The 27,205-nt window shown below is 61.6% G+C and overlaps 3 protein-coding genes and 1 long non-coding RNA gene across 6 annotated transcripts; 2 read left to right on the top strand and 2 right to left on the bottom strand.

Annotated features, from left to right (window-relative positions):
* The first annotated feature begins 14,860 nt into the window (after positions 1 to 14,860).
* On the top strand, positions 14,861 to 16,866 carry WBSCR27 (Williams Beuren syndrome chromosome region 27). 2 transcript variants are annotated; one of them, XM_046902429.1, is made up of 5 exons: positions 14,861 to 15,106; positions 15,181 to 15,316; positions 15,386 to 15,478; positions 15,597 to 15,862; positions 15,936 to 16,866. In XM_046902429.1, exons 1-4 carry the CDS (start codon positions 14,870 to 14,872, stop codon positions 15,836 to 15,838), a joined length of 708 nt encoding a protein of 235 aa, XP_046758385.1. In that variant the 5' UTR covers positions 14,861 to 14,869; the 3' UTR covers positions 15,839 to 15,862; positions 15,936 to 16,866. The 2 variants fall into 2 exon arrangements, with proteins under 2 accessions (XP_046758385.1, XP_001234038.2); XM_001234037.7 differs by having other exon boundaries at positions 15,597 to 16,866.
* A 162-nt stretch (positions 16,867 to 17,028) lies between these two features.
* Positions 17,029 to 24,217, bottom strand: CLDN9 (claudin 9). 2 transcript variants are annotated; one of them, XM_004946418.5, is made up of 2 exons: positions 23,528 to 24,217; positions 17,029 to 17,899 (listed from the first exon to the last, which is right to left on the bottom strand). In XM_004946418.5, exon 2 carries the CDS (start codon positions 17,891 to 17,893, stop codon positions 17,249 to 17,251), a length of 645 nt encoding a protein of 214 aa, XP_004946475.1. In that variant the 5' UTR covers positions 17,894 to 17,899; positions 23,528 to 24,217; the 3' UTR covers positions 17,029 to 17,248. The 2 variants fall into 2 exon arrangements, with proteins under 2 accessions (XP_004946475.1, XP_004946474.1); XM_004946417.5 differs by having other exon boundaries at positions 24,157 to 24,217.
* Positions 20,046 to 21,413, bottom strand: CLDN4 (claudin 4). The gene has a single exon (XM_003642382.6). The coding sequence runs from the start codon at positions 21,390 to 21,392 to the stop codon at positions 20,763 to 20,765; it is 630 nt and encodes a 209-aa protein (XP_003642430.3). The 5' UTR covers positions 21,393 to 21,413; the 3' UTR covers positions 20,046 to 20,762.
* Positions 24,218 to 25,012: 795 nt separating the features above from the next.
* Positions 25,013 to 26,352, top strand: LOC107054777. Its single transcript, XR_001469407.4, has 2 exons — positions 25,013 to 25,219; positions 26,241 to 26,352. It is a non-coding gene; the product is annotated as an uncharacterized LOC107054777 (long non-coding RNA).
* The last annotated feature ends 853 nt before the right edge of the window (positions 26,353 to 27,205 follow it).

Genomic DNA, 27,205 nt, shown 5'->3' with positions numbered 1-27,205 from the left:
GTCCCCAGAGCTCATGGAGGGAGGGGTGCCTGTGGGGTGGGGGTGAGCTGTGCCCTGGTCACAGCAGTGTGCAGACTTGGCAAATCTGCAAGTTGAGGTAGGGCTGCAGGATGGGGCAGAGGAGGAGAGGCCATGATGGGACAGCAAGGATGCTTCCAGGCAGGTGGACGTGGCAGCAAGTATCTGAGCATCCTGGAGGATGCACCTGGAGCCTCATCCTGTCCGTACTGCCATCCAGAGCCTCTCTGGGTGACAGCTCCGCCAGCATCCCATTAGCACGTTGCATCTCACATCCCTTGTCCCCAGCTGCTTGTCATACCACGTTTGGTGGGTTATGTCCATGCCCTATAGCATCCTCCGCTCTTCTTCGCTGCCATGTCCACCTCCTGCATCACTTCCAGTGCTCACCACCATCCAGGTCCCACAGTCCACTCTGGCGCTGCCCTCGCTGCCTGGGGCACTGATATGGGTCACAAATCCCCTTTTAACAGGAAGCCGAGCACACCGTGAGCACTCCCGCTGGTTCCTCATGAGGGCTGGGAAGGAACGGGACACGCACCATGATTTCTCCTACAAGCTGGCCCAACGCCTGGCCGCAGGAAGATGTTGTGCTGCTCCAGGCAGCAGCGAATCCTCCCCGCATCCAAAAAGCTCCTCCAGTGGCCGGTGGCCCTTGAGGAGTGGGAAACCGCAGCGTGTTTTGAGGCTGAATTTGTCTGAATGAGGCTTCCAGCCAGTGGACCGTAGCAAACATTTGTCAAAGCTCCTGAAAGCCTCCCCCACCAGGAAACGTCTTTATGTGCAAGGACCTATAAAAACGATCACGTCACCTTGCAGCCTTCTCTTAGCGAGCAGGACACGCTCAGCCTCATACCACGCAGTTATTTCCCAGCCCGTGGGACTACGATGACTGGACAGCATGCACGGTCACTGTCCCCCTCCTCGGCTTTCAGCCCCGGGCTCCTGGCAGAGCTCCAGGGGTCCGGTGTTGTCCTGTCTTTCCAAGGCTTGTTCAATGTCAGTGTCAGCGTGTCAGGAGCTCTTCCAGCAGCTCATTCTTGGCTCAAGGGTGTAAGTCCATCGGGCCCACTGGGCTGTGGTTGCACAGCCTTCTCCATCACAAACGTAAATTTTTAGTCCCCACGGGGGTGAACGCGTCTTTACGCTCCAACCCAAGCACAGACTGGAGTCATCTGGTACATACTTATGGTTTTGCATATTACAGTTTGACTCCGTTTCTTTTGCACAAGGCTGAGATTGGACTTGGCTTCATTTGGTCATCCTTAATGTATATTTTCAAAGGCTTCTCACTGCCATTAGCCAGCAACAGCTCATTGATTTCTTTGGCTTCCCCATCTCCCACCTGCACAGTTTAACCAACAGTTCTTCAGGTTGCTGCAGACCCCCCCTCTCCCTGCCCTTCCAGGCAGAGCCAGCTTCTCCAGCCTGTGGATCGGGCAGGTTTGGCACACCCTTCAGTGGGAGATGCAGGAGATGTCCTCTGCCTGCCCTGCACCAGGAGCGGGATGGCTGAAGCGAAGGAGGATGAGGAAGAGGTGAAGGCTCACCGCCCTCTCCATGGCAGTGAGGCAGAGCAGACACTTGGCTCCTTGCTCATCTCCCCTCCCTGCACCCAGGCTCACACCAGGTCCCACCTGCAGCATTGCTCGGGGTGAGCGGTCCTCCCACCCCGTCACACCTCCAAACGGCCGCCGACAGCCTCTTCCCTGGGAGGGTTATTTTGGTCTATGAAATCATGGCTTTTTGGGCACTGCTGGGATGTCCTTGAATGAGTCCCAGCTTTTGCTAACACCTCCCATTCTAAATTTACAGTCCCGGGCGGTCATGCCAGCGATTGTTTCATGTTTCACAAAATTGACCTTTCGGATGTCCAAATAAACACGTTGCTCATTGATGTCCAACGCCAGCCGGTTGCCTACAGATCCAGAGCACAGCAATTAGCTCCTCGTTAGCACAGCACAGTCTGCTCACTCCCCACCCTGACAGAGTCCAGAGCCCCCCGCGGTGACCGGCTCTTATCTATGCTTTTTAGAGACACTCACAATGTTACATTATTGGCTGCGTAAGACATCCGCTGAGTGTCTACCAGGCATCTCCAGGGGAAGAACATTCCCCCCCGTGATCCTTCCCTGCAAGCTGGAATCACGTTTCTCCTAAACGCTCCTGTCTCTGATAAAAGCATCTCCATGGCTCCCCCCATGAATGGGCAATAAAACACTGCGCCTCTGGGGGCTTTTTGGCCATTATTTGCCATGGATAGCTCTGAAAACGCCCCGAGTCCCTCCAAAGCCAGATTGGTCCTTTGCTGTACAACCAGCAGCCCTGGGGATGCATTCCCTCCCACCGCCTCCATCCCCCGGAGTTGCTCTGTTTGCCGTAACTCGCACAATTCTTGGCGGTGGTTTTGCTGGACTGACTGCTGCCACTATATTTGTATTGCGTGTTGGGTAACAGCACGAGGAGACTTCGTGTTTCTAAAGCTGGCTATTTTTGGGACACAACTGTAGCAACGCTGCGGCTGAGGTCAGCCTTCCAGCCACGTGCACGTGCCGACCTCCTGCAGACTGCTTTACCCCATCCCATCCTACAGGACGTGCGCTGGCTCTCGTGGCCCCAGACGTGAGCCAAAGGGCTCAGTCCATCGGTGCAGGTCATGCACAAGGGACCATCCAGCAACAGCCAACTGATTGGGGTGCTGTGCCCACCAGGCTGCCCTCACCCACATGTATGGTCCACACCAACCTCCCAGGGTCCCCTTTGTCTTTATGGCAGTGCAGGAGGAAGGCTGGCAAGTCTTGGAAGGTAGGGTTATGAGGCTTCCACATGCTGTTGGGTGCTGGCCATCCTATGCTAGGTGCTGGAGGTGATGCGGGCAGTGCCAGCTTGTTGGTCACACCAAGAACCACTTCGCCAGGAAGACCATCCAGTTCTGCTCGGTGTTTCCCAGCCCCATGTCATCCCACGGCACATTCAGCTGCTCCAGCAGCGGTGGGGTGACCTTGGCTCTTGCACACTGCATGGATCATTCATCTCAACGGCATCCAGGTGCCTCTGTGGGCATCAGCCAGGGCATGAGTACGGTGAGCTGCTCTCCCATAGAGCCATGTGTCCAGTATGAGGTCCTACATCACGCTAAGGGCAGGGCCAGGTCCCACCGCATGAAAACGGGCACTGCTGAAGGCTACTCCTGCAGGCCACAGGCCAGCAGCCATAGCGTCCTCTAGGCTCCAATGACGCATCCAATTCCCACCCAAGGAAAGGGGTTGGGAAATGCTGTTGGCTCCCTCACAACTCTGTTCTCCTGCAGGACAGACCCCTCCCCTCAAAGATTTGTCACTCTGAGACACAGGTAACATCACCGGGGGCCAGAAGGCATCACCAGGCCCAGGGGATCAGTTGGAGAGGTGCAGACAGAAGTGCCGGGGGCTCACTGACCCCCATGGGAGCAGAGCAGCCTTGCCCCAGCATCTGCAGCACATCCAGCCAGAGCAGCACGGGGCCATTGCGCTGCGTTTTGGAGCGTCAGCGGTGACTCATGAAGAGAGAACACACAGTTCTGTGGGACCGGAGAGCCCAGAGAGACAACAACAGTCTGAGATTTATTCCACAAAGCAGCCTGAAAACAAACCCCAGGAATGTTTATTATTTTTCCTATGCAGCGAGGAAATAAAGCACAATTGTCTTGCGCTTGGAAATGCTGGCATCCCCACACACGGCTCCTCCGTGGAGAGCGTGGCTGCAGCTGGACGCTCCCACCCTCAGCCCAGGCTGCCTCCCTTCAATCTGCAGCACTCAGGGAGGGAGATTTATAGAGTGGCTGAGCTGGAACCTGCTGGGAAGGGTCACCCCGAGCCATGGGAGCACCTGCCATAGGTGTGGCCTTGTGGGATGGAGCCAACAGGTTTGGGAGCGGATCCCAGTGTAGAAAATGGGGTCACTCACCTTCTGTGCTGCTCATGTGTGAGGGGTGGGATTGGATGCTCCATCCCAGCACACAGAAGAGACGGGAACAGAGGGAGCTGGGGGATCAGGGGACAGGAGTGAGGGAGATACTCAGAGCATCAGGGAGCACTGCCATCACTGCCAGCCCCAGTGCTGCTGGCACAAGAGAGCTGGCACCTGGCGTGGGGCTGCTATGCCAGGGTGCTCACACCAATGGCACCTCGATGGGAGTCTGTGCCCTCCCTCAGCATCCTCTTCAGACCCCCATTTTAGAATACCTGTGATACCTGAGCAAGATAACACATCATCTGCTCTGCTCCATCAGCACCCACCCCAGCAGATCCTCCACAATGAGCAGCCAGCAGTGCTGGAGTCACCAGGCAGGACATCAGAGACACCACAAGGCACACAGGGCACAGCCAGCCCTGTTGCCAGCAGACCCCACAGAGACCCTTACACCAGCACAGACGCCCTAGAACCCAGCACATCCCATCCACGTGCTCTGCCTCTCTTCCCAGCAGATACCAACCTCTGCACCCCTTCTCAGGGTGCCAGCACCCAGGGTGCCATGGCTGCACCCCCAGACCTGTGCAAGCACGTGGGGCTGGGAAAAACAAGGGCAGTCTGCCCCAGAGGGTGGAAGAAACCACTGTAATTCAAAGGCAGGGAGATATGCGCCATCAAGCTTTGGTACAGAGAGCAACGGCTGAGATCACGGGGACTTCCAGCAGCACCAGCCCGGGCACAGCCATTCTGACCTCCTCAGCTCACGTTTTCCACGCATGGCCACCCCCAGGGGAGATGGCCGGGGCCCCTCGTGCAAGATTTTCCAGCTTTGACCTCAGTCCTGCTGCAGTGCACGCAGCCTCGGCAGCCTGGAGGGCTGGAACCGGTCCCACTCCCTGCCCCGTCTCGCAGGTCCCGGCCCTTCACAAATCAAGAATGTTTATTTAAAATAATTAGGGGAAAAAATAAATAAATTAAAAAAAAAGCCCTCGCGTGGAGCTAGGGAAGCCCTGAGACAACAAACGAACATGAGTGCGATACTCAGCTTCAAAAGGGCAGGCAGAACTGGTCTGTGCCTCATAAAATAATGAGTGAGTATTAGGAAAAGATCCTTAAATACCACAGATAAAAAAAGCAAAAGCATCTGGCAGGGCCTGTTTGCAAAGAACATCTCTTGCCTGAGAAACTTAATTGTTTTGTCAGGAAGAATTAGTGGACGAGGCCAATTAGAGTGGGATTTTGGTTCTGTGCCTGGCGTGATGGCCCCATAGATTAGCACCCACACGCATCCCAGTGTCCAGAGCAATGTCACACCAGCTCTGGCCCAGCACATGGAGCAGTGCGGGATGCAGAGCCGTGTCTGACTTATACAGCCACCCTCACCCCCAGGAGTGGGGTACCACGATGCGGCGTGCAGAAGTTGCTGCTAAGTGGAGCAGTGAAGCAACGCTCAACCAGGAGCACATGGATGGTCCACGAGGAATGTCCAGGAAGCCACGCTCTGCACAGTGGCCCAAGAGATGGAGAGGGCATTAGGAAAGGTGATTTTGTACCAAGATGGGCAGCAGGATCATCCCTTTTCCTTGAAACCTCCATTAACATTTGCCCCTCGTCTGATAGCCCCGGCATGGCCGTGTCTCAATGCCATCGGCCCCATGGGCGTGATGGTCAGCATGTTCCAGGGTCACCTCGCTGGGGCATATCCCTGTGTGCCACCAGAAAATGGGTTACTGAGGTTGGAGGAGGCCTGGGGAGGCGTCAGGCTCAGCTCCAGCAGGGCATGTTCAATATGATCACAATGGGGTCATCTCCAGTCCAGCCCTGAATATCCCCGAGAGTGAATGTCTCCCACCTCCCTGGGTCCTTGTTCCCGTGTTTGAACCTCCCTCAAAGGGGAAAAAAAGACCATTAGGAGAAATTCAGATGAAAAGTCCCCATTTTTGCAGCCAGTGCCCATTAACTTTGGTGGCTTCCCTTCTCCTCATCACTGAAGCTCTGCTGCAGCACCCAAACTATCCTGCTCCATCACCCCATCAAACCCTTCTCCATCACCCCAAGTGGTAATGCTCCATCACCCCAACCACTCCTGCTCCATCACTCCAACCAGCCCTAGTCCATCACCCCAACAAGTCCTGCTCTATCACCCCAACCAGTCTTGCTCTGTCACCCCAACCAGCGCAGCTCCATCACCCAACTGGTCCTGCTCTATCACCCCATCCAGCCCTGCTTCATCACTCCATGTTTGCAGATCTTTTCAGACACTTTCAAGTCCTTTCCAGCAGCCTTTTCTCCGTGTGCCTCAGAGCTCACACTGCAGAGACCTGGTGTGAGAGGGCTCGGGGCTGAGGGGAGGGCAGCGAGGGCAGCTCTGGAAGTGGAAAAGGGCAGACACAGGCAGTGGGAGGGACAGCTCTGGAACAGCTCTTAATAACGGAGAAATCCATTCATTTCAGACAGCAACTCAAAGCATGAGTGAAACCAGACCCTGGCGGGGAGATAACAGAACAATTACAGTGAAACTGGAATTCAGACCACAGCTTGCTTGCACTCGGCGGGGAAAGAGCAGACAAAATAACCAGAGACCTACCACACACACACACACAGAGCTGCAGGCATCGCTCCCTTGGAGCTGTGGGCATGGGTACGTGGAGCTGGGCAGAGGGCAGAGCTGGGCAGGAGAGCTTTCCCAGGAGGGCTGCAAATGGTGCCCAGGACCTCATTTGTTTAATGAGTGGATGTGATTTTATAAATCACGTGCAGTCATGGAGTTTGGGACGTGTCCCTGGTGCTTTGCAGCTTGACCACAGAGGTGACCCGAGGTGATGGCCTGGTCAAGGCTGTACTCCATAGATGCAAAAGCAAGGACTGCCTGGGCAGAGGCAAAGAGCAGTCAGTAGTAAACCCTGGGACAGCAAATCCACTCATTGACTGCTCCAAGAGGAGCACAGCAATGCTGCACTGCGCTGCCCTTTGCTGCGCACCACCAGCATCCAGGGCTGCAGCTCCATGCTCACTGGCATTGCACCCACACTGTAGTGCAGATCCTGAGCACAATGCATTATGCATAGCCTGTCCCCTTGTCCTGGTGGTGTCAGATCCCCCCAAACCATGGGGGTTTCCATGAAGTTGCCTTCATAAAACCTTATCTGATTATTAAGCAGATGAGGCTGGGCAGCATCCGTCACACCAGCCTAGGAACAGAGCGGCAAGGGGCTGCAAATCTGAGGCCTCAACATTGGATCCCCGGCACTCTCATCATGGGACAGAAAATATACACTGGTAAAACACATTAGGAAGGGGGGTCCCCCATTCCCAGGCCTGGTGGGCTGCCCCAGCCTGGACCTTACATGGGTACAGAGCAGCTCGGGGGCACCACGCGCTCCCCCTTCTATCCAGCTTGGTGCAGCAGCACCCACTCCCAGGATGTGCTCGTCAGGAGGAGGGAAGCAGGCCATAAATCACTGTGAAGGGAGCTGGGCTGGAGCCATGGCCATGGCAGACCCCTCTGCTCCCCTGGCCAAAGGGAACAAGCAGGGCACGGGGTGCTGGCTGTGCTGCTGGAGGACGCAATCCGTCTGCAATGCTGCTTGTCCGGCCAGGGGGCTGGGCAGCCACGCTGTGTATTTATATCAAACAGGGACAAGGGTTGGATTTTTTTTATTTTTTATTTTTTTTTTACTTTTTTTTTTAGTACAGCAGGAAATAGCTGGGATAGTTACATACCTGGCGAGATGGCCGAGGAGCTGAGGGCCAAGAAACATAGAAGATCTGGCATCGCCCAAAGCATCTGTGCTGCACACAGCTTGCAAGCATCCGGGGCTGCGTGCGTGTTGGGGCAGTGGGTCACAGTGAGGACCCCAAGTCTGGCCAGCACCTTAGGGACACACAGCTAATGTGCAAGGATGGGATGGAGACAGAGCTGTAAGCTCCATGTACCAGCAGCGAAGCACAGCCCCTTGTCCTGTTGCTGGGCACCACTGAGAGGCGCCTGGCACCATCCCCCTCACCCCCACCCTTTAGTTATTGATAAGTACTGATCAGATCCCCCCTCAGCCTTCTCTTCTCCACGTGAACAGCCCCAGGGCTCTCAGACTTTCCTCATAAGGGAGATGCTCCAGGCCCTGACCATCTTTGTGGCCCTCCGCTGGGCTCTCTGCAGCAGTTCCCTGTCTGCCTTGAACTGAGGAGCCCAGAACTGGACCCAGAGCAGAGGAGAGCAGTGCACTCCAGGATACTGTTGGCCTTCATGGCCACCAGAGCACACTGCTGGCTCATGTCAGCCTGTTGGCCTCTTATTGATGTCTGTTGCCCTCTTGAGTACCTAGAGATGATGTATGTTCTCTTTCAGTTTCCAGCAGGGTTCCTGGGGCTTTGGAACTGGCACTGTCACTTTGCTGCATCCCAACCAGGCCAGGTCCCTGCTCTGCAGAGCCTGCTCACGCCACCACGTTCCTCCACTCCCCCTTTCACTCACGTCCCTCTTCCAACAGAGCATCCCAGCCTGGGTTCAGAGCCGCAGGCTGTTTTGCTCCAATCTGATCACTCCTTCAACTGGACTACGTGAACACAGGATTATGTGAACAAGGATTATGTGTGTCTGCAGACGAAACCATGGGCTGAACACGAGGGCGAAGCAAAGGGGAATGCTCTTTGGGAGCCCCACCTGCACGCAGGCTGCAGAAGCACCGGGTGGCTCTGCTCCCTGCTGACCAGTGCTGCGGAACAGCCCGGAGCACATTCCTGCTGCGGGGATGGGGTGCCGTCCATGTGCCGCGGGTGGGGGTCCATCCCTGCACACTGCCCCCACAGAGCTGAGCAGCAGCCACCTGCAGAGGAGCAGACAAGCGTGGCCCACACAGGGTGACACATCCTCAAATGCTTTCCCGGATTACAGCAGCTTGCAGCTCATGGACCCTCTGAGCCAAGGCTGAGCCCTTTTACGTGATAATCCACCGTGGATTTTGCTTCGGTGAACTGGAGTTGAACCCACCCTTTGAACTCACGTGAGCTCCGAGTTTGTTGTTCTCAGAGATAATCCACAATGCGATTCCTTCAGCCAACCTTTGAAGTGCCCCAGGACACAAACCCCCCAGGCTCAGCCTGTTCCTCCAGCACCCATCACCTTTATGTACCTCCAGCCCCTCGAGCCAAGTCGTCTGTGCTGCCGAGGGGGAATCAGCTGCGCTCCTGGCCAAGATTTCCAGCAAAAATAGGAGAGAAGCAGCACAGCCACCCCAGAGCAGCCGTGCCCACCGAAGGAACACCCCGCAGGGACCACCTCCACCCTCCCTGCAGACCCCCAGATGCACAGCAGCCACCCCCTCCAGGTGACTTTGCACCCACCCCTGTGCTCACGCTACCCCGAACCCAATGATTTCATGTTGTTTCCGCTGTCTGGGCCCCTCCTCCTTGTTCTTGAGATAATTGCAGAGATTTCGGTGTTGCCAGATTCCTAGCCTCTCTCTGAACTTACTCCCTTGAATTGTTCCTGTGAGGAGCGGGCAGCTGCCCTGCAGGATCCTCCCCTGCACGTGCTTCCCGGGAGTCAGTGCTACACAGCCGTTCTCAGCCCGCAGTCCCCTCTGCTGCCCTCCCTCCCTCCCTCTCCAAGACGTTAATCGCACATCCTCTTCCAGCTGCAACTGTGAGTTAGGATAGACCCCCCACTACAGGCCCTAACCAGCTCATTTGGATCAGCATGGGCTGGAGAGCATTCAGACGAGCGGCACAGGCTAGGAAATCCAAAGATGCAATCCTCCAGCAAAATCCTCCTCTACTGAAATCCTCTGGCAAAAGGATGGCAAGCATCACCAACCACCAACCCTTGTGGCTGAAGCTGCGTCAACCCCAAGAGGTCACTGGAAGCACAATGGGATGTGCTCTGATCTACGGTCACCATCACCCAAACCTTCATCACCACCCCTGCCCGTGCATGCACCTTCTGTGCACGCACTCCCTCATCCATGTCTGTGGATTGGGTCCCACGCTCAGCTCAGGTTCAGCTCAACGCAGGGTAAAACCAATCCCTGGAGCTGTTCTGCATTCAGCTCCTCTCCCCAGGGGAAGCCCACAAACCCCATTTGGGCAGTGTGGCAGCCAAGCGTTCCTCCACCCCCTACAGAGGGAGATGTTGGGCTGAGGGCAGAGCTGAGGGCACAGAGACCCCTGCAGGAGATCGGTACGGGCCTGAGCATGAAGTATAAGAGTGGGGGGAAGAGGGTGAAGCATCCTGACCTCCCTCTGGATATCCATACCGTACAGTGCTGCTTTCTGAGATCCGGGTACCAAAACACCATCAGGTCCTGGTCCAGGCAGGCTGAGGTGGGCTTGGTGTCACCATGCATCCTTAAATGCTTTCAGATTATCAAGGACCCCCACAGCTCAGAGCCTGCAGCCCGCCTGGGGCCAACCTCACCAGCAGCACTGAGTCACCCCTTGCAAGCTACAAAAGACCTGCTGTGCGATTGCGGTCACTAACCCACTCCTAATTCAAGCTGCAGTGAAAGTTTGCGTGTTATTACTGAGCCAGACCACACCAAGGCAGCCTCCATCCCCTGGGGCTCAGGGGACTTGGCCTGGGGGGGTCCCACAAAGGCGGGGTGTGCTGGGCTGTGCCCCGTGGGGTCAGGCTGTTTGCAGGGATGTGGGGCTGTGCTCTGCGCTGATACCGCGGCCACGCGCCGCGATTCACACCGTGTGGCAGGAATGTCACCAGCGAGTCACAGTCTCGGGGTGCGATCGGGCAGCTCCCCGGTGTCACCAGGGTGTGCCCCGAGGATCGATGCCAAGTCACGGGGGTGTGATCCCGAGAGTGACACTGAGTCACCGGGCCGAGGTGCTGAGCGATGGCACAGCGGGTGTGGGAGCAGCCAGGCACGGAGCTGGGTGTGGGCATGGAGCTGAGCTGGTGCAGGGAGCGGATCCCGGGGGCACGGCATGTGGGCAGGGAGGAAGGTGCCCCGTCACAAGGAGAGGTGGTATCTGGGGCGAGGAGAGGGAGCGGGTGAGGTTGGGGACACGAGGAGGGGGTGGCAGTGGGGTCTGTGGGGTGGGTGGGGACGTGGGGCTGCTCCATGGCGGGGAAGGGGGGTGAGAAGGGCAGCAGGGGCTCAGCAGAGAGCTGCAGAGAGGTGTTGGTGGGCAGAGGTGCTGGTGTGAAGGATAGGGTCAGAAGTGGGAATGTTACCAGGATGGGAGCAACCACGTCCCCGTGATGCAGTGATGTGGGATCTGTGTGCTCCGGGGGCGCGGGGGAGTGGGAGCACCGTGCTTCGGGGTGAGATGCAGATGACACAAGTGCTGTGTACCAGTCTGGAGCTGATATGGGAGTAATCAAACTCTGAAGCCCTGCTGAGCCACCGTGGGCAGGGCTCAGCCACATGTCATGTCCCCAGGGGTTGCAGCAGCGTGGCAACGTGGCTCACGGGTGGAGGGCCGTGCCAGCTGTGCCAGCAGCCGTGAATCAGCTGTGAGCTGCTCCTCAACCCTCTCGTCTGCACTGCAGGTCTGATCTCCGGCCAGCTCCATGCCGTGCCGCTGATTTATATCTCAGCCTCTCCTTGCTACCTGGTCGTGAGCCACGCGGGTGTCAGGGGCCGGTGCAGACGGTTCAGTGACAGCAGCCCTGGCCCCGATCAATCACAGCCGTGCTCAGATTTATGAACTGAGAAGTTGGGCGGGGGCCCAGCCTTTAGGGGCGGCTCGTGGTGCCGAGTGGTGTGCGTGAGGGGGCAAAATCCACTTGTCCCTGGACACCGGTGGGTTGGGCTTTGGGGAAGGACGGGACGGTCCACGGGCTGATGGACTCCAGCCACGTTTGGATGCTGGGAAATGAAAACAGCGCACTGCACAGGCACGCACGCGCAGAGCCATCCCAGCTGGCAGCAGCACTGCTGTGCAAAGGGCTACCACATCTCTGCAGAAGTTCGAGGGGACCTCAGCCCAGCTGGCACCAGGGAGCATCTGTCCCCTTGTCCAGCCCCAGGGGTCGCTTCCATCCCGGGGCTGAAATACACCCAAGCACCAGGGGGGTGACCAGGCCATGGGGTTTACGTGGGATATTTGGGATCGGAGCAGTACAAGCAAAGCCATTCATGGAAGGGAGGCACCAATGATTTCTCCATTAACTCAGGAGGGAGATGCCAGCAGAGGAGGAACGTGAGTGCTGAGGCAGCTCTGGTGGGGAACAGCTGGGCTCGGGCATGGCTGCAGTTCCTGGGGTTTCCCTGCAGCCAATGCCAGCAGGAGCTGTTTGGAGGACACGTGCAGGAATACACGAGCAGTGATGCTCCCTGTTCCCATAGCCTCCCAGCCCTCACCCACCAGCACAGCCCAGGGACAACACTCTCAAACCACCCAGACCTGCCGGGTGCCCACAAAAGCACAGAGCACATCTCCCTCCATGTCAGGGACCGGCTGTCCATCACTAACCGCTGCCGGCTGGGCTCAGGGTGCTGCACACCATGGGGTGACCTGAGACAGTCCTTGGTAACGATTTCCACACCCTAGATTGGACAGATTCTGCTGGGCGTTCTGCTCCACCCCACGGGGCAAGCTTAGGGACAGCCCTAAGGTGCAGTCAGGGATGCTGTTCAGGAAGATGTGAGCTTGGAGCAAACCCAGGAGCCCAGGACAGGCTGGCAGAGAGGCCACAGGCAGGCAAGGCAGCAGATGGGTGACACTGCTGTGCCTGGGGGTGCCCGGCCCTGCAGAGCATCCAAATGCAGCTTTGTGCTGCTCTTTCCCACTGCCTTTCCCCACTCCGTGGCAGGTTGCAAGCTGGTACCAGCACAGGGACACGCTGCATACACAGGCACGGTATGAGGACGGCACCTGAAGAACCACACCGAGGGTGACACAAGCATGAGCAAATGCAGCAGGAGCCCACCGGAGTGGAGCTGTGTGTCAGCACAAAGCACAGCCCCAGCGCAGCTCCGGCCACAACACCCAAACCCTCGGAAGGCTCCCCGCTGTCCTGCAGGGCGAAGCATCCCCGGGTCCTTGGCGCTGGCACCGGGGCCGGCCCGCAGCTCGGCGTGCCGGGGTTGGGCCAAAGCCAGCCCAGAGCCGCCGTGCCGCGGGGAGCAGGAGCTGTTTGTACAGCTGTGCACAGCACTCGCTGAGCGCCAGCCCCGGGAACGCCGTGGTTAGCAAAGTGCCGGCAAATTGCAGAGCGGATCCACGCGCGTCGGGGCCGGGGGAAATGATGTTCGGTGCGGGAAAGTGGCTCCAAAGATGCGGTGCAAACAGCAGAGCCACCCGCCCGGGGTGCGGGATGGGACCCGTGAGCAGAAAGGGGACAAAGTGCCAACGTCCGGCAGGCGGGTCACCGCGCAGCAGCCCACCCCTGTGCCCCAGCCGTGCCCCGAGCCCCACGTGTCCCCGCTGTCACCTCGAGGCCACCTCAGGAGCGATACGAGCAGCCGCGAGGTTGCGCTGAGCGCTGCAGCCCACCGCCCCACGGCCCGGCCAGGCGGGCAGTGCCCGGCGCGGGGCTGAGCGCGGGCGGAGGGCTCCCTCTCGAGGCCCCCGCTCTGCACTGCCCGCGCCCACCCGGGGCGGGGGGGGGGGGGGGCGGCTGAGCCCCGCGGCTCTGTGCTGAGCCCCTCCATAGCGGGGAGACCTGGAGTGTGTCCAGAGAAGGAACGGAGCTGTGAGGGCTCTGGAGCACACATGTGTTGGGGAGCAGCTGAGGGAGCTGGGATGGGTCAGCGTGGAGCAGAGGAGGCTCAGGGGAGACCTCATTGCTCCTACAACTGCCTGAAAGGAGCTGGTGGTGATGGGGGTCGGCCTCTGCTCTCAGGTAACAGCGATAGGGTGAGAGGTGATGGCATTACGCTGCTCCAGGGGAGGGTCAGGTTGGATATTAGGAAGCATTCAGTGGCCCAGCAGCTGCTCAGGGAGTGGTGGGGTCACCGTCCCTGGAGGTGTTCCACAGCCACGGAGATGTGGCACTGTGGGCAGTGGGCACGGTGTGGGCAGAATGGGGTTGGACCCGATGACTTTAGAGGTCTTTTCCAACCTTCATGGTTCAGTGATCGCTCACAGCGCCCAGAGGCCGCTCCCCCAACCCGTCCTCAGACCTCACACTCTGCTTGAGCCGTGTGACCACACGGCCGTGGGCAGACGGGGATGTTCTGTGTCGGGAGATGCAGAACCTGCCCGGGGCCGGGGAGCCGCTCAGCACCACGGCGTCACCTGTGCCAGCATGGGACAGGACACGTCCTGGCGGTGGCAGAGGAACGCGGCCCTGAGCAGGCAGAAGATACAGAGGTGAGATGGAGGTGACAGTGCGGGACCGGGGCGGTGGGGGCGGTGGCAGGAGGTGACCCGTCCCAGCAGCACTGTGCAGAACACGCCGACGCGAAGGGACAATACGGCGGTGCCACACAAACAGCGCCACTGCTGCAGCACCAGCAGCACGGGATGTGCCCGTGGGCACGCAGTGAGCCTCGGGAGCACTGCGTGTCACCTCCCCGGGGCTCCCGGGCACCCCTCGGGGCACACCCCCGCGGCACTGAGGGTCACCTCTCCTCCTGAACGCACTCGGTCACCGGGACGCCTTTGGTATCACCCTCCCTCCCCTGGTGACCCGGTGACCTCCCCGGGGCGCTCGGTGCCACCTCCCGGTGCTTGCTCCGAGGCCATTTGCTCACGTCCTCCCCTCCCAGCACTTGGTCCGCCCCTCCGGGTCTCTTCCCCTCTCCCCCCCCGCGCAGCCGCACTTGGTCGCGCCCCTCTCCCTAACGGAGCGCGACAGCGGCCGGGCGCCGACAGCCAATGAGGAGCTGGGGGCGTGCCCTCCACCCTGCGGCGAACCAATGGGGCGGCGGAAGGCGGGCCCGGGGCGGGGCGTTGAGCCAATGGAGGGGCGAGGGGCGGGGCGAGGGGCGGGGCTGCGATGCAGCTGGCGGCGGGAGTGCGGGAGCGCGTCGCGGCGGTGCACGGCGGCGCGGAGCTGTCGGAGCTGCTGCGGCTGTACGACGGCTGGGCCGGGCGCTACGAGCAGGATGTGGCCGCGCTGGAGTACCGCGCGCCGTACCTGGCCGCCGCCTCGCTCGCCTTCGCCTTCCCCTCGCCGCCCGCCGAGGCGCGGGTGCTCGACGTGGCGTGCGGCACCGGGCTCGTAGGGCTGGAGGTACGGGGCGGACGGGGCGGGGGGAGCTGAGCGGTCGTCCCATCCTCACGTCCGCCCGTCCGTCCGTCCCGCAGCTGCACCGCCGCGGGTTCCGCCGCCTGCACGGCGTGGACGGCAGCACCGGGATGCTGGAGCTGGCGCGGAGCACCGGGCTCTACCGGCGGCTGCAGCGCTGCGAGCTGGGCCGGGAACCGCTGCCCGCGCCCGCAGGTAACGGCCGGCACCGGGAGCGGTGACGCCACGTGCGCCCCACGGGTGGGTGACGTGCGCGCCCCGCAGAGCACTACGACGCCGTGACGCTGGTGGGGGCGCTGGGCGAGGGGCAGGTGCCGAGCTCGGCGCTGCCGGAGCTGCTGCGCGTCACCAGGGCAGGTGAGGCAGCGTCCCCGCGGTGACCTCCGGCAGCGGGACGAGGCGTCGGCCCCGCGTCCCGGCTGTAGGAGCGAGCCGGCCGCGCCGCAGGCCGCCGTCACCCACCCGCTGTCGGCAGGGGGCTTCCTGTGCCTGACCACCCGCAGCAACCCCTCGAACCGGCGGTACCGGGCGGAGCTGGAGGCCGCGCTGCAGCACCTGGAGCAGAAGGGCGCGTGGCAGCGTGTGCTGCTGCAAGAGGTGCCGCGCTGGGAGAGGGCCACCTCCGAGGAGGAGGAGTGCGTCCGGGGCAGCGGTTACATCTCCGGCGTGGTCTACATCTACCGCAAGTGCCCCGTCCCGCCCCCCGAGGAGGGCTGAGACTCCCGGAAGGGGCCCGGCGCGGTGCGTGGTGCCCCCCGTCCGATGGCCGTACCGCCCCCCGGCACCACGTTCAAACACCAGGGCTCCTTCCCAGCACCCCGGTTCCTGTCCCCGCCGTGACACCACCGCAGAGCCGCCCCTGTGTCCTCGCGGTGCCCGCCTCCCTCACGGCCACGGCCACCCCCTGGATCCTGCCCCATCAGCCCTGTTCCGGACCCCAGCTCCGTGCCTGGGGGGGTTCCTATGGCCGCGTCCTGCGGTGACCCTCCCGCAGCCCTGCACACCGAGGTGACGGACACTGACCGCACCAGGAGCACTTGTGACGGCACGACGCCCACGCAGGGAAGTTTCCAAGCACCGTCAGCCTTTCATCCCGCCCGCTTAAGCCCTCATTTTCCTATGGCTTTGTAGCTAATGGGCCGGGTGGGAAATGAACCTGGAAGAGGCTTCGGGGTGGCCGTTCCCTACCCCGGAGCCGCCCGGCATCTCCTGCCCGTCCTGTTCCCCACACCCCTCACCTGGTGCCTCCACCCCTTCCTTCTCCACTGCTTCCTTGGGAAGTTTTTTACCCAAATCTCCCATTTGGAATCTTTTTGTTTTCCTTCCCGCAGACCTGCTGCTGCTTGTTGGGTTCCCATGGATGTGAGGAGCATCCATGTGATTTCCATCCTCTCTGCAGCTCAGCCCCATCGCAGCAGTGGCTCTGCAGCTGTCGGGGCACGCAGCGCTCAGTGCCCGCCTCGGTGCCACCACTGCATGAGCTGAGCCCACAGCTTTGGGGCATCCAAGCACCCCAGGTTGGACGTGCTGAATGCATTTTGCCTCCAGCACACGTCAGTCCCCCCTGGCTGGGCTCCGGTGTGCATTGTCTCCCCATGTCCTGGTGCTGTGGTGCCAGCCCCTGCCTCCCCTCGGTGTCACAGGCACTGTCCCTTTGTCCCCAGCACTGTCCCTGAGCTGAGTGTCAGGGTTGTGGCTGTCCCTGTCCCGTGCTTGGCTAATGAATAAACCTTATGTGCACTGTGTGATTGGAGTGTGTGGTTCCTGTTTGCAGGGCTGTCCTGTGGGGTGGCGAGGTGGCACAGGGACACGGCGGGCGATGGCACAGCAAGCCTTTGAGCTGCCCACAGGGGTGTGAGAGACATAGGAAGTGTTAAAACACAGCTTCAAAACGAGCCCAGGCAGCCTTAGTGGCACCAAGACCTTTATAGAGCTGGGAGCAGCAGCGGTGCCCCGGGAGGGCAGCGGGATGGGGCCACACGCTGTCACCAGCCTGCGGGAAGGGCAAAGCACGGGGGGGACGCAGCTGGCGTGGGGATGCAGTGTGCAGGCAGGGAATGTGGGATGCGGGAGGGATGGGGACCGCGGTGCTGTGCCCAAGGGCCGGTGGTGCCCAGCGGGGGCAGCTCACACGTAGTCCTTCATGGGGTAGCCCATGGGGCCACAGCCCTTCACCGCACGGTATGACTTGGGGTAGTGGTCCCGCTCCACGGGCGGCCCCGAGCAGCACAGGATACCCCCACCCAGCAGCTGCAGGGCGCTGGAGGCCCACCCGATGTACAGGGCAGCCCCCAGCTCTCTCTTGAGGGCCTCGGGCACCATGGGGTTGTAGAAGTTGGTGACGATGCTGTTGGCAGACCAGGAGACGGGGATGAGCAGCACGATGCCGGCCAGCACGAAGATGGCCCCCGCCACAATGGAAACACGGCCCTTGGAGCTCTTGTCCTCCATGCAGCGCGTGCAGTCGGCCCCCGAGATGGCGGTGAGGAGGCCGAGGAAGGCCATGATGATGGAGGTGACCACCAGCGCGCGGGCGGCCTGCAGGTCGGAGGTGAGGTCCAGCAGGGAGTCGTACGCCTTGCACTGCATCTGCCCCGTGCTCTCGTAGACGCAGTTCATCCACAGCCCTTCCCAGAAGACCTGGGCCACCACGATGTTGTAACCGATGAAGGCCGTCACCTTCCACATGGGCAGCGCGCAGGTGAGGATGGAGCCCAGCCAGCCCAGCACGGCCAGCACCAGCCCGCCCAGCTGCATCGACATCGTCGCCATCGGCACCTGTGGGGACAGGCACAGCCCTCACGTCACACACGTGGGCGCTGAGCTGCTCACAGCAGCTGCGCCTCTGTGCAGAGGCACCCCACTGCCATCCAGATGGGAATGGCTGCAGGGTGCAGGGGGATGTGTCGTGCATGGGGCATTGCTGCAGGGCACCACAAGGACATGGGGACACATTCTGCATGGAGCATTCTGCAGGGCACCATAAGGACACGGGGACACATTCTGCATGTAACGCTACTGCATGAGGGTATGGGCTACATGGAGAGCACTGCTGCATGGAGCATTGCTGCAGGGCTGCACAGGGACACGGGGAGACATCTTGCATGAAGGGCATGCAGGGCACCATGGGGACACGGTGGTCTGAATTGCACATTGCTGCAGAGCTGCATGGAGATATGTCCTAAATGGAGCATTGCTGCATGGAGCATTGCTGCAGGGATGCATGGGGACATGTCCTGAATGGAGCATTGCTCCAGAGCACCAGGGGGACATGGAGACACATCTTGAGTGGAACGTTGCTGCAGAGCTTCACAGGGATGTGTGCTGCATGGAGTATTGCTGCAGGGCTGCATGGGGATGTGTGCTGCACTGAGCTCCCAGGTCCAGAGGAGGCTGAGCTGCAGGAGCACGTGCAAATCATGCTTTCACCCAAAGTATCTCAGCAGCACAGGGCACTCCTCACAGCTGCCCCAGGCTGCACTCTGCCCTCGGTGGCTGCGCTGCAGTACTCTTTGGACCCTTTGGGTTTCCTGTCTGGGGCGCTGGGAATGGGCACGAGCCCATGTCTGCCTGCGATACCAGCTGCAGGGCTCAGCACTTTCAGCGATACCAACTCCTCATCCTTTGGAGGAGCAGCACCGGGAGCATGTTGGACAAACCAAAGCTGGTCCAGCCCTCCCAGGGTGCTATAGAGACAGGGCCACCGCAGACACAGGGTGCTGCTCTGGGATGGGGAATTCCAGGGCACCAACCACAGCACCACGTCATGACTGTAGGCTCATCTCAAGTCACCACTCGGCCCCATGCAGAGCAGACGCCACAGCACCCTATGAGGGGCCACGACCCACACTTGACAACTGGGAGCAGCTGAGTTTTTATGGCCCTGTTGTGGCAGCGGGTATCGGCTGTGCGTGGCACACCCTGCAGCTGTTCCAGGTTTCACCACGGTTTTCCTGCTCCCAGTTTCGGTTTCTGTGGCCTCTCCTGCCCGGCTGCGCTCCCACTCCATCCCTGCACCTCTCACCCATTGGCACCGCACTGTGGTGGGCACCTGGCCAAGCCTGTGCTCAGTGTTAGGGCCGATAACAATGCCCTTCTCTACCAGAAGAAAGGGGTCAGGATGGTGGGCAGCCACCGCTGGTGCCACATAGGCATAAGGACACGGGCTGGGTGTCCTCGCTGGGGACAGGCAGTGACCACGTGGATCCCAGCACAGAGCCAGAGCATCAATCTCCTGTTGGTGCCCTTGACCATCCACCACCATTTCCAACACATTTGGGCTGCCCACTTCCATCCCCATCCCAAAGAAGCGCTGGAGCTGAGAACCCTTGAAGTCCCCAGTGAGCACCAGAGCCTCACAGTCCAGGTCCTCTGCCCCACGCTGGGCACTGTGTGCTGTCCCCGCGTGCCCCGAGGTGCCCATGAAGGACGTTCCCAGGGCTGGCCACACACCGGATGTGCGCTGGCACAGTTCCAAGGCCAGAAGGCAGATAGGCAAAGCAGTGCTGTCACCCACACCAGCCCTAAGGTGCTTCCAAGAAGCCCTGGGGCGTCCCAACCCATCCCAACACCCTGCGTCCTGCTGGCGCCCGCCTCTCCTTCCTGCTTGGTGCAGCCGGTCAGACAGGAGCAGCGTGGGGCGATGGCCCCAATGCCCGGGGCCCTGTGATAGCGTGGGGTGGCCTCAATACTGTAAAGGCATCTCACCACCGAGCCGCCCACTGTCACCTCCCCAGGTGGCCCAGGAGGGGACCACGGCTGTGGTAGGGCCGGGGGTGAGGAGCAGGGGGTGGGAGGCTGGGGCTGTCCCTCCAGATTTGGGATGTTTCACACTGGTGTTCCCAGACACAGAGTCTGCAGCTTGGAAACCCGCGGGTCACCCCATCACCGAGGCCAGCAGATAAAGACAACAGAGCACAGCGGGTGCAGCACTGTCCTTTAATGCGGGATGGCTGCGGCGTGGGGTCGGGTGCTGCCACACCGGGGGTGCCGTGAGCCCCCCAGCTGCTCCTGCCCCATGGATGGAAGAAGCGCAGCGCAGAGCCCGCTGCCGCCTCTCCGACCGGTTCTCCCAGCCCAGCCGCTGCCTTCCCACTCCCAGGATAATGATACCCGCACCCCGGTGAGCTGCAGAGAGAAATCCCAAGTGCGTACCGCGAGGTGAGATCCCCGAAAGTAGGTCAAAGTAAGAACCGGGGGCACGGAGGAAGAAGAGCACCAAACGCCCCCTCGAGATCGCGCTGCGTGTCACTGAGCCGTGGCATCCTCTGCCCACGTGGGACAGACCTGAAGGACATCTCCTGGGGATTCTCCCCGTCCTCCACAGTGGTGTTTGGACAAGTCGGAGCCGCACGGAGCCGCGTGTCACCGGCGGGACGGCGCCCGGCGCATTCAGTGTCCCGGCACAGCACCCCCAGCCCCCACTGACGAGATGCCACGGGTGCCCCCGAGCTGTCAGGCAGGCGGCCAGGATGACAGCGCGCTGTTCCCATCCCAGCAGGATTAAAGAACCAGCTCCAATCCCGGTGAACAAAGGCGGCTCTGTCTGCCCACCCCCCCCGTCGCTCCATCCCCTCCGCGGCACCCCGGCCCCAGACCCGCTCCCCGCGGGGCATCCCCATCTTGGCAGGGTGCAGCAGCCCTACACGTAGTTGCTGGCCGGCAGCGAGCGTGCCGCGCTGTACTTGGCGGAGTAGGGCTTCTCACCGCGCGGCGGGCAGGAGCAGCACAGCAGGGCCCCCCCCAGCAGCAGCAGCGCCGAGGCCGCCCAGCCCACGTAGAGCGACGAGCCCAGCTCCCTCTTCTGGGAGTCGGCCACCAGCGGGTCGTAGAAGTCCCGGATGATGGCGTTGGCCGACCAGCAGATGGGGATGAGGATGAGGACGCCGGCGACGATGAAGGTGATGCCGGAGAGGATCATCACCTTGGCTTTGGCTGTCTCGTCCTCCACGCAGGTGGTGCACTTGCCGCCGGCGATGGCGAGCAGCGTGCCCAGCACGGCCAGCACGATGGCCACCACCAGCAGCGCGCGGGCGGCCTGCAGGTCCTGCGGCAGGGCCAGCATGGAGTCGTACACCCGGCACTGCATCTGCCCCGTGCTCTGCACCACGCAGTTCATCCACAGCCCTTCCCAGATGATCTGCGCCACCACGATGTTGTTGCCCACGAAGGCGGTCTCGCGCCACATGGGCAGCGCGCAGCAGAGGACGGACGCCAGCCAGCCGATGACGGACAGGGCGATGCCCAGCACCTGCAGCCCCATGGAGGCCATCGCTCTCCGCCACGCAGTGCCGCCCGCCGGGACCACGCCGGGCGTTATATGCCCTCGCCGAGGGAGGAGCTCCGCCGCCGCCTGCCATCCCGCCAGCACCGGACGGAGGGGTAGAACCAGTTTTCCCGGGATTCCTCCGCTCGCATTTCTCCCCATGGCCACAACACCCGATCGCTGCTCCCACGGACGGCGCAGGGGGCCGGGATGAGGCCACCCAGGAGCAGAAGCACGGCCACACACTGCCCGCGGGCAGGACATGCCCCGGATTGAGCCCAGCTCGGGGTGCTGAAGGGCAACAGCAGCATCCGGGATGGGGATTTCTCCAGCATCACTCCCAGCACCTCCTCCACGACCCGCATGGATGCCTCCGTGCTTCTGTGCCTCAGTTTCCTCCCCATAGCTCCCGCCCTTGCCTCAATGGGCCCGTGCCAACCCCCTGCTGGGCTCCGTGCCGGCAGGACACAAGCACCTCTTGTTTGTTCCCTGGTATCGTTTCAGCGCTTCCCATCCCTCCATTCGACCTCGGGCAGGAGGCACCTCCCCACCGAGCCCCACAAACCGGTCGGAGCTGCCACGGAACAGAGACAGCACTGCTCAGAGTGGGCAGGGGCAGCCCCCAGCCCAGCAGCCCCTCGCACATGCTCATCGTCCCCACTGAGCCCCCCGGCATGTGCACAGAGCAGCACAAAGCCAGACAGAGCACAAGGACAGACATTGCACCACTTCCCCCCCCCCCCCCCCCAGCTTAATCTCTGGGAATGATAGCAGGGCCCAAGGTTATCTCGGTTTCCCAAGCACACAGGCGCGGGTGGATAAGGTATCAGGGAAACCCTGTGGGGTCAGAGGGGCCAGCCCCCACCAGGCACTGCATCCTCAGACCTGCTGGTGAAACATGACAGCTGCTTGCCGATACGATTAATTGCTAATTAATTGCTAACTGTTCACGGTGATGGGCTCTGGAGCTGCCTGAGCACACCAGGTGTCTCTGGGCACAGAGGAGGCTCCTGCTCCAACACACGGACCGTGTGCCCAGGGGTGGCTGCGGCTCTGTGGTCCATGCGTGGTCCATGCCACAAGGATGCCACCAGCACCAGGCCAGGCAATGGGGACACTTGGGTCTCGCTGCAGCCCTCCCTGCTGGCTGTCTGGGGCAGCCACCATCAGCCAAGGTGTGCGTGGGTGCTCCCTCAATCCATCCATCCACACCTCTGGAGCACCCACATTGCTGGCATACCAGCGTGCCCACCGTGGAGCCAAAGCGCATTCAGGGCTCCCTGTAATCAGCGGGGTGGCGGCAGGGACCCACCCGCCCCGCAGCATCCCCTGCCTGGGGCAGCCCCATGGGGAGGCAGTGCCAGGGCCAGACCCTGCCCCAGGCTGGATGTGGCTTGGGCTCACAGCCGGCTGCGCCAACCACACTGTCATTTGGGGTTGCAGCAGGCGTGTGCACACGTGTGTACATCTCCATAGGAAAAGCCCAGCCCTGCGTAGGCCATATCCCTGCAGGGCTCGGGGCCGTGCCTGGGTCTGGGGACAAATGGCAAGGTGGGAGCAAGACACGGCCACGCACCGCGTGGCAATGCCAGAGCCACAGCAGGCGCCAGCACGGCCGTTTGACAGCTGATGACCATAATTAAAGCCAAAATGTGACACATCCTCCAAGTGGTGCCTGCCACCGAGAAGCAGCCCTCGTGCCCTTCCCGTGACCCCCAGGCATCTCACATCCCAGCACTGCCATGGACACAGGGCTCGGCAGGGAGCAGTGTGATGACAGCTGCATCACACGGAGCTGAAGGATTCCACCCAGCTGCAGACAGCAGGAGTCCCTCCTCACCCAAACGGGGGGCTCACCCCACCCCGAGGGCCTCATCACAGTGGGACGGGGCCACGCCACAGCCCCACAGCTGGGTGCTGAGCCCACCTCAGGGCAGGGACAGGGACCCGGGCAGCCGCTGCTCACCACGATGCTCAGCACCACCGGGCCACGGAAAGACGTGTGCCACAGCTGCCCTCGTGCTGTGCCAAGGACACCTGCGGGGACAGGGCTGGCAGATGTCCCCACGTCAGACATCGACAGCGTTTCCCCCTCTCCCTCAACCCCACATTCTCTCCGAGCAAACAACCGCACTGTGTACCTCGAGGTCCCAATGGGGCGAGCAGAGGGAGCCGGGTTTGGAGCAGGGGCTGTGCTGGAGCCGGCGCAGCACTGAGCAGCCTCTCCCCGCGGCGCACACAGGGATTAGTTACCCACGCTCCTCAGAGACTCAATGTTCTCGAAAGGTTTGTGCCTGACATAAACCCCCCTGACCGGCTGAAATGTGCACACTAAGGCTGTTTTTCTCTACCTGAAAGCAAAGGTTTCCAGACTCAGCCAAGATCTCAATGGAAAGCACTGCGCAAAGGAACCGCTGCCAGGAGCGGGAGCTTTAGCCTCGAGTCACCAAGAAAACAAACCCCCTATCCACTTACTGAGCAAAAAACAGCTCAAAACGGGCAAAAGTGCTGCTAAGCCAAAGGGACGTGTGAGCCCGCAGCCACGTCCCAGGAAGGTGACACGGTGAACACGGAGTGAGGGGTCCGCGTGCGGGCGAAGCTCGGGGGTCGGCACCGCAGCAGAAGCCGGGCCCCCTCCGAGCCCTTCGGGGTGGGGACGGCCCGGGCACGCCGCAATGCGGGGCCCACCGCCATCCCTCTGCGAGGCCCCGCAGCGCAGTCCCCGCCCCGCCGCCACACAGAGCTGCCATTGATGCCGGAGCAGCCTTACCTGCTCCTCGCCGCCGCCAAAGGGGCTTCAACAATGAACGTCTGTGTGCCCTGGCCGGGGCAGATCGACAGCCCCGCGCCTGAAATATAAGCAGGGAGCAGCGCTCACCCCGCTGCCCCGGGGGGGGATAGGAGCCGGCCCCGCCGCGACCGCAACCATGGGGGAACACCCCGCGCCCCGCGCCCGTCGCACCGCGCACGTGAGCGGGACGCGGCCCCGCGGTGCCCGGGGCGGTTTCTGCTGGTGCCGCTGTGCCGTCACCCGCCCCGGGGCAGCGGCACTCCGAACAGCACGTGCGGATGGGGACCGGGATGGAGATAGGGACGAGGATGGGAATAGGGATGGGGACGAGGATGAGGATGGGGATGGGGATGGGGATGGGGATGGGGATGGGGATGGGGATGAGGATGGGGATGGGGTCACACACGGTGGTTGTCCTCATGTAGGTGCTCGTGGAGAAGGGCCACCAGCAGGGCAGAGCTCACACACCCCTTGGGTCTGAGCTTCGTGTGGCAAACCCATCCCTGCGTCATTGTGTGGCCCTCTGGTCCCCATCACTGGGAGTGATGTTCTCCATCCCTTCCAAGCTGCAAGGCGACAGCTTCACGGGGGGGGGGGGGGGGGTGGGGAGGGGGGGCACAGGGGACCCCCACAAGCCTGCCACCCTCTTGGCTGTTTTGGGTAAACACCATCAGGCTGCATTCCTCACCACAGGAATGCGTCCCGAAGCGTGCGGCAGCCGGCACCCCGAAACCCCGGTGATTTGCCCCTTCCTCTGCTGTGAGTCAGGCAGCTCCCGCTGCCCCGGGCCGTGCAAACAGCCTGTATTTTGGGCAATTTGGGATGATGGGGTGGGGAGGCGGCGCGGCGCGTGGGGGCTGATTGCAGGGCAGCCATCACCCCGCTCCCGTGCCGCTGCCCCACAGCGCTGCGTGGGACATCCCCTGCCCCAGGTCCTTCCCCTGCCCCTCTGTGTGTGTGCACACCCGTCTGCGTGTGCTTTCATTCCTGTTCTGTCTGTGCTGCCACACGTGTGAACCTGTGTCTGCTCTCAGGCGTACCGGTGAGTGTGTCTGCTTGTGCACATCCCCCCACGGGAACCCTCCTGTGTGTGTGCCAGGTGTGCACGCAGCCGTGTGTCCGTGCATCTGCTGCACCTGTCTGTCTGTCTGTCTGTGTGTACCTCTCTGTGTGTATGTGCACCTGTGCCTTTCTCTTTGTCTGACTGTGTCTCTGTGTGTCTCTGTGTGCCTGTGAGCACCTGTGTGCGATGGTCTGCGCACGCGTGCACCTGTGCACCTGTGCCTTTCCCTGTCTGTCTGCGCAGCTGTGTCCATGCATCCCAGCCGGCAGGGGGGGTGTGTTTGGGTGTGTGTGCAGCGTCTGCTGTGCACCCACTGCCTCTGCACCCCAAAGTTTGCTCTGCCCCAGCTCCGTCCTCGGGATGGTTGGGCACACCCCCAGCAGCGCCTCACCTGGTGTGAGCCCCTGGGGTGCTGCTTGCACAGGGACCCCATGGGACCCCCACATGTCCGGCAACCCCCTGGGGAGTTGTGGGGTGACAGGATGCCACGGGGAGCCGGGGCCAGGCATGAGGTGCTGCGGTGCAATTCAGTGCTGGATGCACCCAGACCAAGGCTGTGGGCATGCCATGGGGCAGCAGGAGTTGATCCAGCAGAGTGGGGGTGTCAGGGTGCCGCAGGGCACGGCTGAGTGGGGGCCTCCCTCCACTGGGGGGCTGAGCAGGGGGGGCTCCAGCCACGGTTCTGCCACCGTGCTCTCGTGTAGTTAATGAGTTGTAGGGGAGCCCTCAGCAGCGGCAGGGAACAGGCTGGAGCACGCCTGCAGGCACCCGTCCGCGAGAGCAGGGGGCGAATGCATTCCTGGGGTGGGGGCTGAAATACCTGCAGCGCTCTGACCGTGCAGAGCCGGGGGGGGGGGGCACACAGTCTGGCCGTGCAGAGCGGGGGGCCGCACACAGCAGCGCCCTGCTCACTCGGCGGGCTTCGTGGGGGGGACGCTGCCCCCCGGGATGGGGTCGCTCGTGGGGTCGGCTCACACACGCCTTGTTTTTCCTTCTCCAGGTGCCACTGAGCCAGGCGGACGGGGTGACACTGCGGGAGCGTTACGTGCTCTGTCTGCTTCCTTCAAGGACAAAATATTTGAACACGATGAGTAAAGACATTTATCACCCGGTCGGGGATTCCCGTAGACACACCCAGCACTGCACGTCCCACAGGAGGGAATGGGGCGGGGTGGGGGCCGGGAAGAAGGGGACAGGAGGAGACGGGAGGGGACGGGAGGGGACAGGTGGTGCGGGTGGGCTGGGGGCTGTGTGGGGTGGGGGGCTGCGCAGGGCCAGCAGCACAGAGCACGTCGTGGTGAGGCAAAGGGGCTGCACTTTGCACGGTGATGCAAAGGTGCCCGAGTGCTCCCTGCTCTCGCTGAGCCACGGCGAGATAAGGAGCAATCTGCGCACGGATAAAAATACCGACAAGGCCGTAATCTTAAATAAACTGCCTTTCTTTTGGACACTATGTTAAACGTGAGATCTGATAAAGCACTCCAGAAACACAACAGGCTGTGACCTACAGCATCCCTGCTGGAGAGGCGGGGCTGCAAGGCCCACAAACGTGTGCTGTTCTGCGCCGTGCCGTGTTGTTCTGTGCCTGGTGGGGGGTTCAGCCCCCATCCCTGCCCACCTCCAGCACTACCGGTGTGAAGCTGAGGGGTTCTCAGCTCTCACTGCTGCCTTTCGGGAAGGTTGGAGGGGTCAGCGGTGGCTGTGGGTTCCTGAAAGGGCACTGAGGTGTAGGTGGGCAGCAGGGCACACAGCAAGCCAAGAGCCGGGCAGCCTCCGGCCGTGCACCGCAGCCCTCCATCTCAGCAGGCTGTGACGATGGCACCCATCCCACCCCACGCCCCAAAACCAGGCCCGTGTCATGGTGGCCATCTCAGGTGGCTCTCCCCCTCCCTCCAATGCGCCATCTCTGCAAACAAAGGGGAGGGTGTGGGACACTGCGAGGGAGCCAGTGGAGAGGAGAGTCTG

Source organism: Gallus gallus, chromosome 19 (assembly GCF_016699485.2).
Source record: "Gallus gallus isolate bGalGal1 chromosome 19, bGalGal1.mat.broiler.GRCg7b, whole genome shotgun sequence".
NCBI classification, from domain to species: domain Eukaryota; kingdom Metazoa; phylum Chordata; class Aves; order Galliformes; family Phasianidae; genus Gallus; species Gallus gallus.
Note: the sequence above shows the minus strand (reverse complement) of the source record. Positions and strands in the feature narration are given on the sequence as shown.

What these genes read in the sequence shown, in the direction of transcription:
- CLDN9 (XM_004946418.5), bottom strand. Translation starts at nt 17,893, where the DNA reads ATGGCGACGATGTCGATGCAGCTGGGCGGGCTGGTGCTGGCCGTGCTG.
- CLDN4 (XM_003642382.6), bottom strand. Translation starts at nt 21,392, where the DNA reads ATGGCCTCCATGGGGCTGCAGGTGCTGGGCATCGCCCTGTCCGTCATC.
- WBSCR27 (XM_046902429.1), top strand. Translation starts at nt 14,870, where the DNA reads ATGCAGCTGGCGGCGGGAGTGCGGGAGCGCGTCGCGGCGGTGCACGGC. An exon ending in ACCGCTGCCCGCGCCCGCAG is followed by an intron (nt 15,317 to 15,385) that starts GTAACGGCCGGC and finishes CGCGCCCCGCAG; the next exon opens with AGCACTACGACGCCGTGACG. An exon ending in GCTGCGCGTCACCAGGGCAG is followed by an intron (nt 15,479 to 15,596) that starts GTGAGGCAGCGT and finishes CGCTGTCGGCAG; the next exon opens with GGGGCTTCCTGTGCCTGACC.